Genomic DNA, 9,883 nt, shown 5'->3' on the forward strand with positions numbered 1-9,883 from the left:
TTCAAACTTCAATTGATTAATCATTCAATTTGTTATTCTATCCTTATACTTTGTACAATAAGGTTTTATGTTATTATTAAGGATCTCACTAAAGTTAAGTAGGACCAGATGAAAATTGACATGTACATATCATATTCATGTAATTTTCATGCTACACATTTCATGATGTATCTATGTCATTTAGTTGTGTCAATGTTGGTGATCATTGTTGAATTAGTCATGATTGATGTGGCAAAATTTACTGTGATTCGATATGGAGACATGACTAATGGACGAGATAATTTAGGTATGCCTGAGTCATAATGGCAATATTTAAGCGCACAATAAGGATAACACATATGGAGAATCATATGTGTGACTAGTGGGAGATTGTTAGAATTTTTGACAATTTATGGGTCACAAATATAATTCTATAATTGTGTTATGGCCATTATTTTGATTAGCCAAAATATAAAATGATCCTCAAGAATTAATTTGGTGGCTAAGGGCACGTGTGTCATGAAATAATATAAGTGTAGATATCTTCACGCAATTTCTGATTTGATGAAAGGACCGAATCAGAATTATTGCAACTTAAGTGGTAACCGCTTCGGGGTTACTTTTATGGGTTATGGTCCCCATTTGTAGAGCAACGCGTTTTGTTGAGTAGGCTAGTGAGAATAAAGGGAATTGTGAGGAGTTATTCAAATATGGATAACATACCATCACAATTCCATAAGGAAGGTAACAAATCATCAGAATACTAAGGCAAGAACTTGGCTTTCTCATTCCCCTCTAGAGAAGTATAAGGAAAACCATCAGGCGCTCTAACATCTGGAATATCATTACATCCTCATACCTTCGAGATTCCAAATGGCTAATCAAGATATGCTCTTTTTCTTCACCAAGAAATCAATTGTGGTTTATTCGGTCTAGATCATGGTTGTTCCATTTGGGTTTATGTATGGACATAAACATTGTGTTATAGGAACAAAGCCATGATCATTAGGGTTTCCGCATTCAATCTAAGGATTATAGATGGAAAATCTCCAACACTCTTTTGAAGTAGAAGTTGAGTTAAACACACAAGAGTAAGGCTCTAATGAACTTTAAAAATTTTGGACAATTAACTCGTTTATCTTTTATTAAGTCCCCTTCTTTTCCCAACCTAAAATCTTAATTTCATTCTTCCAACCTCTTTGCATATCCCTTATGTTGTCTATTTAACAGTCTCTACTACTTACCTACGTTGTTGCTCCTTCTCTGGACCTACTTTATCGTCATTGTAAGATCATTTGCTCATGACATGCTTAGGGCAAGTTTGAGGAAGCATTCACTACATTCCTTCATATGAGTGATGTTTTAATAGTTTATTGGTAATGTTTTCTAGTATGACAATAATATCTAGCTTTTTCACTTGTGCTACAACTAATACTTGCAATTAGATGTGATAAAATTATCCAAAATTTATAATTCATTCAAATCCAATAAAATTAAATACATCCATCATTAAAGCTAATAGATTTAAATATATATAATTCAATAGACAACTTTAGTAATGAATGAATTCAAATACATTCATCATATCCAATAAATATTCATGGATATATCTATTTGGATGAATATCCGATCCATCCAAAAAAACAAAAATAAAGAAATGATGTATTTTGCTTTTCATTTTCATTTACTATATTAACTCTCATTTTCTTGTAGTTTTCTCACTCCCACTTTAAATTTTTATTAAATTGAGATCAATTATAGAACATGTGGATGTAGTTAATAATAAAAGTTTGTTGTTAAGTGCATAACATATTAAATATTTATTAAATTTTTTACATATAGCACCTTAAATGTTGCATGCAAAATATTGAAAAAAAAAATTCTTTTTAAAGTTAAAAAAAGCATTGCTTTTTAAAAACAATTAAAAACACTTTTAAAAATCAGTTTTTTAAAGGATGATTTTAAAAAGTGTTTATTGAAGTAGTGATTTTTAAAAGAATATTTTTCTTTAAAAGTGTTTTTAGTTTCAATAAAATGGTCAAATGGATTAAATATTCATTCATCCAAATTCATGAAAATGAGTCATGAATGAAGTGAAATTCATCCACTAAATTTGGATATGGATAAATTAGATAACTTAAAATATGTTTTAAATAAATTTATATGAATTGGTGTTCCATGCATCCAAATTCATTGCTTGTCACCCATCATTGCAATATCAAATTTGAAAGGGTTAGTGAATGGTCAATAAAATTAAATACAATTTGGAATTACTAAAGATTGTCCAAATAGAGTCATACTCATGTCTTTAAAAGATTCAAGAGGTACTTTGATGAATTGAATTTTATTCAAATATGGCTCTTTTGTAGAATCAAGCAAATGTCTTAACAATTAATTTTATCAATAAGATTATGGAGTTAGAACTTTGTATTGAGTGAGATTTATGTCCAAAAAATTGCTTCTGGCAATGTTGATGTTCAACAACAATAAAATTGTGGAAGTATTCAAACTCAAATAGACTTCAATGGAAAATATAAATAGGTTAGAATTATTATTTATTTATATTCTATTGATGAATATTTTCTATAAATGTATTACTATCATTTATAATACTGAACTTTTCATTCAGTTTTGTTTTTTATTTTAATGCCTTTTATAAAGTTTAGCATAGAAAATTTGAACATTACCCATAGAAGTGATCATATTTCTTATTCTTTCTAGAAATGTTATAAAATACAATGTTACCCTTAATTAATATTATATATTAACTAATATTTCTAATAACAACTAAATGTAGAGATAATCAATTTTTAATATGGAAAAATGAGTAAAAACAAATTTATATAGAAAATACAAAATAACTTATAAAAATTACAATAGACATGTTGTATTCAGATTTTAACAGAGATTGTATTTGTACCTCAATATATAATTCAATGTAGGCAGGTTTTTTCAAATTTTTAATGTAATACAATTCCCCACATAACATTTCAATAAACGAAACAGCTGTAGATGTAAACTAATACACCCATCTTCCCAAAATTCCCACTTTATTGTCTACAACTATCTAAAAAACAGGTGCTGCAATTCAGAAGCCAGCAATAACACTAATTATTTTTTACTTTATACCTATATAAAAAGCCAAATATACTAATGCAGCTTTTCCCACCCCATCAACTTTAGCACTTATTTTTCTGAATAGTATTTTGTTTTTCTAGTCAGTCCATAACCAATCAACAAAACCCCTATTTCTTCTTCTTGTAATACTAGTCTCTTGTAGAAGAAAACTATCAAACTGATTATCCACCACGTAATCAAATATCACTACCCTTTTACCAAAGCCCCTACTCACCACTCCGAGCAAATCAAAGTAGAGCTAAATGGTTAGTACGTCCAATCCTGAGGTAGCTGGGTCTCATGGTTCAACCTTGGTAGCTTGTGCTTTTGGTTACGCTTCTGTTTAGAAATGCCATAATTGCTCCCAATCTTTGGAAAAGCTGATTCTGCATATACAAAAATCATAAACTCTCGGATGAATAAAGCTACAAAGGTGTGGATAATTTAAAGGTTTTCTTTAAAGTCCTATTTGCGAGTTGAATTTTTGAAATAAAACTAAGAAAAAAGAAAGACTCCAAAGTTATTTCATAAAAATCTTTTATAATTCTCGATTCTTCTATTTCCCTTTCTTGACCTTAACATTTTACATAAGAGAAAAAAATCTATGTACTAACAATTATATATTGTCATTTTATTATTTTTTATTTATTATTATTAATTAGTATAGAAAAATAAATACAAATAAATTATATATGACTATGTATAAATTTCTATACTAATATTAATATTATGGTAAAAAACTTACATATACTTAAAATTTTCAACATTTAATTCTTCAAGGTGCATTTACCAATTTTATTGAAATCATTGGCCATTTTTAATTAGTATTCATAACTGAATTAATGATGCATCAATTCAGAAATTCATATATCAGTAGTAATAATCCTGAAACAAATCAAATCTCGATGCAGAACACTACAGAAAAACAGAATAAAAAAATCAATGTCCTCCACTTAAAATTTACCATAGTCTTCATATAAAGCTTCATTGGAACGATGGTGGAGTTGCTTAGAATCTGTCAAGAAAAAAACACAAATATTAAAAGAATCAACAATTATATGAGAAGAAAAAAACATAGGAATAAAATAATCCTTTTGAATTGTTGTTTTCATAAAAGGATTTTCATAAAGAAAACCTTGTATCTAACTTAAACCATAAAAAAAGTAATTGAGAGGATCGGAAGCATCCAATAGAATGTAAGAAACTTAAACTATCATAAACAACAATTCCAAAACAATTACCCATAAAAACAGCGAACAAACTTTTGTAGTCAAAGAGGGGGGATGAACTGTCCCGTCCATGTCCCAATACAATAAAAAGATGATACTTCAAAATTGTAAAAATAAAAACTATTAATTTTACACTGTTCAATAAAATTCTATTGGCTAAAGACAGAAAAACACCACTATTTTGAGACAAAATAAATTTCAAATAGTCAAGATTAGTTTAGGTTGATGTCAACTTTGTAGTCAAGATTAATTTAGATAGATGTCATTTTCATGGTCAAGATTAATTTACGTGAAACCAAACAATTTTTACATTATTAAAGGAGTTACTTTTAGATACCCAAATATGCAGTATCTCTATGTAAAATTCAGAAACCATATAAATATGGTCAACTTATGAAGTTATACGTATTTCAAAAGGTTTAACCAAGCTTTGAAAAATTAAATGACACTTTTTACCAATAATTTTACCCAAACATGACAATTTATGCCATTTGTAGACAAAAGGCAATAGAGAAAAAAATGACATATCAAAATCAAAATAATATTACAACCACAATTACAGTCAATAATTTAAATTGTAAACCGCATTACATGATCACAATATTGTAGTTATAATGATTGGCTACAACCAAAACCCAATTGTGACACTAAATCATAATAATTAGTGCAAATGTGACCATCATCACTATAAAAACACAATTTGAAATAGTTGTTACAACCATCCAAACCTTTGTAAATAATATATTTACCTGGCTTCTTTTTGGACTTTATTGGAAAGTCAACAATCCTCTGAGGTAAGAAGACACCAGTTCCAATGCTTTCCCTTTGAACAGAAGGGTTTACAAGATTTACAGCTTTCATGCCACACTCATATTGCTGCTTGGCACGTTGAATATGAGGCCAAGCACAAGAAGACAAACCACCATCAATGTTAGTCACTCTGTTCGCCACCATCTTGTTATTTTGCCCCCATTGGTAATTACCAGAATACCCCTTCAACTGTGTAGTAGTATTAGCACCACCCCATACCAAACCTTGCTGCTGCTCCATCTAAACCCAAAAATAATAAACAAAACAAACCCAACAAATAAATAGGATAACAAAAATATGAGTAATTATTCATTTTATCTCTTATCTTTTTTGGATTTTAATAATTGGTTGGTCAAAAATTGAAAACATATATAATACTCTCTAAAAATTTAAAATGTGAGTTAAATTAGTCATTTTTAATATGTTGAGACTAATTTTATTCTAATAATAACCTGTTTGACGCATATTTAAAATTTTTGAAACTATTTTGAGTTTTTTAGTTTTGAAAGAACCAAACTAGTAAAATCAAAAAATATAATAAATAAAAATAGGATAAAAATACCTTACACGTTTCTCTTAAATAGTGTAAAGTATGGAAACACAATAAAGTATCTCATTCAAATGACTTTACATATCCAAGATTAATGAAGGGAAGCCAAGTCTGAAAGGCTCAGGCATAGTGTGAATGCCAAGGATTAATACATCACAAATAAGCTAAAAGTTTATATTATTTTTAGTATTTGAACCGTGACATTATCAAATCAGAAGTTACTGATAACTAAATAAAAAAAGTATTATGTAATTTAACGCAAGGAATGTGGTGTTAGGGATTATTACTTGTGCTATTTGAAATTGTTGGTGAGTGAGCGAGTGTTGTTGAGTGTAGAATCCTACTCCAGAGTTGGTTAGGGTCGCTAGAGAAGGCTTCTTAGGTGGAACCAAGAGCCTCATCTTCTCAACTTCCCCTGCAGCTGCATGTAGCAGATCCCACGTTGCTCTATGTGTGTTCAAATTGTAAACGCTGTTCGGACTCTGCGGAGAACGAGTGAAGTAAACACCCTACGACAACAAAAAAACAAATTAAACAAAATAGCATTCTACATTAGTGTTATTTGATTTTATAGTGTTGTAATACCTCAGAATTTTGGGAGGGGTCGAGATCAAGTTGGTGAGTCATATGGCGAGTCAAATCCGCCATATGATATTCCTCATCACTACTTTCAGTCTCACTGGACCACACCACAGACTCAACTAGGGAACTCAAGTCGGAAGGGAACAAGGCGCTTAAAACGTCGACGTTTTTAGCGCTGTTGTTGTTCATAGGAGTGTAGTCATCGGTAAGAAAATGTGGTGGGAGCCAGAACTCACCGTCATCCAAATTCTCAGCCATATAAAAAATTGAATTTAGGACTGAATTTGTAAAGAAAAAGAGGAACAGAGTGAAAGAAAGAATAACACAGAATTAAATGGAATAAGAATATGAAGCCGAAGAAACTGTTTCGTAAATAAAGGAAACGTTAGAAAAGAATGAGATTGGTGGGAAAGAGAAGAATGAGTGTGTATATATTGAGAGGGAAAAAAAGCGGAGCTACACAGTTGGACGCTATGTGATGAGTGGGGAGTAACAGGTTCACCTCTCTCAAAAGCTGTCTAAATTTTAAGTACCTACCAATTAAAGGTTGACACCTAAATAAATAAAAATGTTTTAAAAATAAAATCTGTATTTTTATATTAATTGCTTGATACTAATTGAACTGGACAGTGTTTGGGAACAGGTTGCGGGACACATAGGAATAGGATCACCTGTCTCAATTTTATGTCCCAACTAATTAAAAATTGACACCTAAACAAGTAAATAAAATTTAAAAATAAAATTCTGCATTAGACAGGCGCCAACAATGCAGCTGGCAATGACAGTTGATGTTACTAAGTTTCTTTTTCTTTTTTGGTGTTTATTACTGTTTTTGTTTCGGTTTCTATGTTTATATGGGTGGAAAGCATGTGAGTCACAAATACGATTTGAATTCCATCGCGCTAATCATGAATTTTCTAAATAAAAAGTTACTATTAGTATTACTAGTCTTCACCAGTCAACCGGTTATGTAATTCAATGTACAAGATGCCGCGGAGCAGCAAGTTACGAAAAAAAACAGATATGGAAGTTGAGTAAAGTTCATATTAATATAATAGTTTAACTATGATGGTTTACTAATTAAATAGGTTTACTAATTAAATAAAGGAATGGTTACTTCAAGATTAAGATAAAATAACACTCTACATGTTATTCATTTATATTAAGTAAATTTAATGATTTGAATCAGTGATTAGATCTGAACTATTATATTTTTCTAAAATGAATAACAATATGTAAATTAAGTTTTTTAATCGTATTTTTTGAGTAAGTGAATCTCATCCCTTAAATTAAATTATATACCCATAAAATTATATATATATATATATATATATCTTGTAGTAAATTTATAAATATAAAAATTATTATTTGTAACATGTTGTTAGATTATGTTGCCATAACAATAATGGTGGAATTATTCATCTGTTGTTATGGAATTTTTATTTGCAAACTAGTCATGTGCATTATGATACTATTTGACTAGTTCTGATTATATTTTGTTGCTTTTATGAGTTTAATTGTGCGTATGATATAATTATCATAATATTTAATTAGTTTTGATTTTACTTTGTTGTTTATATCAGTTTAATTATGTGTCTGACATAATTATTATAATATAGTAGCATACGTATTAGTTCGTCAATTTTTTGGTTGAACTGTGGGTAAAATACGACATTCATAACTATGAGTTAAGGTGTAACAATTTGGTTTTCGATTAGCTCAGAAACTGAACCTAAAAAGGGTTGATTAGGTTCAGTTAAGTGTATGTTATTATCAATTCACTTTTCTTAATGGAATGTCTTAAATTTGTGTCATGTGTCTGAAAATTCATTTGTATGTGATTTGTAGAAAATCCTCCCTTTGAAGTTCTACCATCAAAATATGTTGTCAATTGTTATTTTTTAGTTTTTCCATTGTCTATAGGATTGGCAATTATGTAAGGCTTTAATGTTTTCCTTTGACTGCAATTTTTCTTATCCAAATTTGTCTTTTTTTAACTACACAACTTGAATACAAATTATGAAAGATCATGATTTTGATTAAGACAAAAGACTAAAGCTTAAAGATAATGGACACATCAACAACAATATCACAAGACTCATCTTCAAGCAAGGATCATGAAGACAAAGAGTAATTATATTCTTTTTATGTCATATAAGATGTTATGAATAAGAAGAGTCTAGGTTGGGTGAACCTTTTAATAAATCTCACATAATATGAGCATATTGCATCAAATAGATTTTTCATACATAACATGACTTAAAACATATATATTTTAGCAGCATATATGATTTTGGGCACTTATACTCATATCCTTTTCAAAGTCATGCATCATGCATACATCCTTCATCTTAGAGGTTCATGCATATTCAACCAATTCTTTTTTAAAATCATTAATTGATTAAGACTTTATCTAATTGATTAAGTCTTTGTAAATGAGAAACTCGTTAATTGATTAAGGACATGGTTAATTGATTAAATTAGTTTATGTTTTGGAATTTTAGACGTTTTAAAGAAACATTAATCGATTAAGTGATAATTTAATCAATTATCCCCAACAGAACAATTTCAAACAAAAATGGTATTTTACCATATTTTCTCACATGCAAAGGCAATCTGCAAAAATCAATCTAGAATGAAATAAGAACTATGAAAAGCAAGAATTTTCATACTTGATGTAAGAGTGATTTTTGTGAAAAGAGAAAAATCTTTCAAGTAAAAAAGAGAGAGTTTTTTACTATCTTTGAAAGAAGAGAATTTTCATATCTTCAGAGTTTCAAATATGTGAATCTTATTCATTTATTTTCACCTCTGTATATGAGATTCATCAAAAAGTTGTGTGCAAAATTGTTAGTGTATGTTTTAGCACATTGAAAGTGCATTGGAAAGTTGTACACATACTTTATGGCCAGTTTGTGAATTTATCTCTTTGAGAGTGTGATGTATCACCTAGGAGAAAAGAGAGAAATCTGGGAGAATCCTCGGTTGCCTAGGTCCAAGAGAGGTATTGTTAGGATACTTAGTTAGAAGTGACATATAGTCATTAGAAGTTAGGTCTAAGAGAAGTCTTGGTAAAGAGGTATTCTGTAACAAACATTTGATTTCTTCTAGTGAAACAAATTTCTCGAGATTAGAAGAGGGGGCCTGAATATAGTTTGCACTAGACAAGCAAACGAACCAAGATAAAATTGGTTGTGTTATCTTCTATTTTAGCCTACTTTTTACTTATTCGCAATTATCGCTTTTTTGTATTATTTGATATCTTTCATCAAGTGATCATTGCATAAGTAAACTTGCTTTGTAAATATCATTTTGTATTCATCTTTAAGAGAATATTAGGATTGGTATAATTTATGTTTTCTTGCCGCTTCGAAAGAATCAAGAACCAAAAAGATTTTCGAGAAAACCATTTGATTAATCGAATAAGTCTGCATATAATCGATTAAGTTTTCTATGTGTTAATTGATTAACTTTACATTGAATCGATTAAGTTTACTTTGTTTTAATTGATTAAATTTTCATTTAACCAATTAAGATCAGTAGTGTTTGAGAATATCTTTTGCATTTCGAATTGAGTTCAATTGTAATATATACTACCTATCCACCCCCCCTTCTA

At 29.3% G+C, this 9,883-nt stretch overlaps 1 protein-coding gene and 1 long non-coding RNA gene across 2 annotated transcripts; both read right to left on the reverse strand.

The window, feature by feature from the left end:
- On the reverse strand, window positions 3,301-4,418 carry LOC109335295. Its single transcript, XR_002106190.1, has 3 exons — window positions 4,338-4,418; window positions 4,061-4,111; window positions 3,301-3,482 (listed from the first exon to the last, which is right to left on the reverse strand). It is a non-coding gene; the product is annotated as an uncharacterized LOC109335295 (long non-coding RNA).
- On the reverse strand, window positions 4,913-6,657 carry LOC109335502. The gene is made up of 4 exons (XM_019571636.1): window positions 6,271-6,657; window positions 5,973-6,167; window positions 5,075-5,375; window positions 4,913-4,947 (listed from the first exon to the last, which is right to left on the reverse strand). Exons 1-4 carry the CDS (start codon window positions 6,523-6,525, stop codon window positions 4,913-4,915), a joined length of 786 nt encoding a protein of 261 aa, XP_019427181.1. The 5' UTR covers window positions 6,526-6,657.

The sequence above is a fragment of the Lupinus angustifolius genome, chromosome LG20 (assembly GCF_001865875.1).
Source record: "Lupinus angustifolius cultivar Tanjil chromosome LG20, LupAngTanjil_v1.0, whole genome shotgun sequence".
Taxonomy (NCBI): Eukaryota; Viridiplantae; Streptophyta; class Magnoliopsida; order Fabales; family Fabaceae; genus Lupinus; species Lupinus angustifolius.

Excerpts from the sequence above, each read along its gene's own strand:
- LOC109335502 (XM_019571636.1), bottom strand. The coding sequence starts at position 6,525 with ATGGCTGAGAATTTGGATGACGGTGAGTTCTGGCTCCCACCACATTTT. Across the intron at positions 6,168-6,270 it reads ACCCCTCCCAAAATTCTGAG|AGTCCGAACAGCGTTTACAA; the intron begins GTATTACAACAC and ends CGTTCTCCGCAG. Across the intron at positions 5,376-5,972 it reads AACAATTTCAAATAGCACAA|ATGGAGCAGCAGCAAGGTTT; the intron begins GTAATAATCCCT and ends TTTTGGGTTTAG.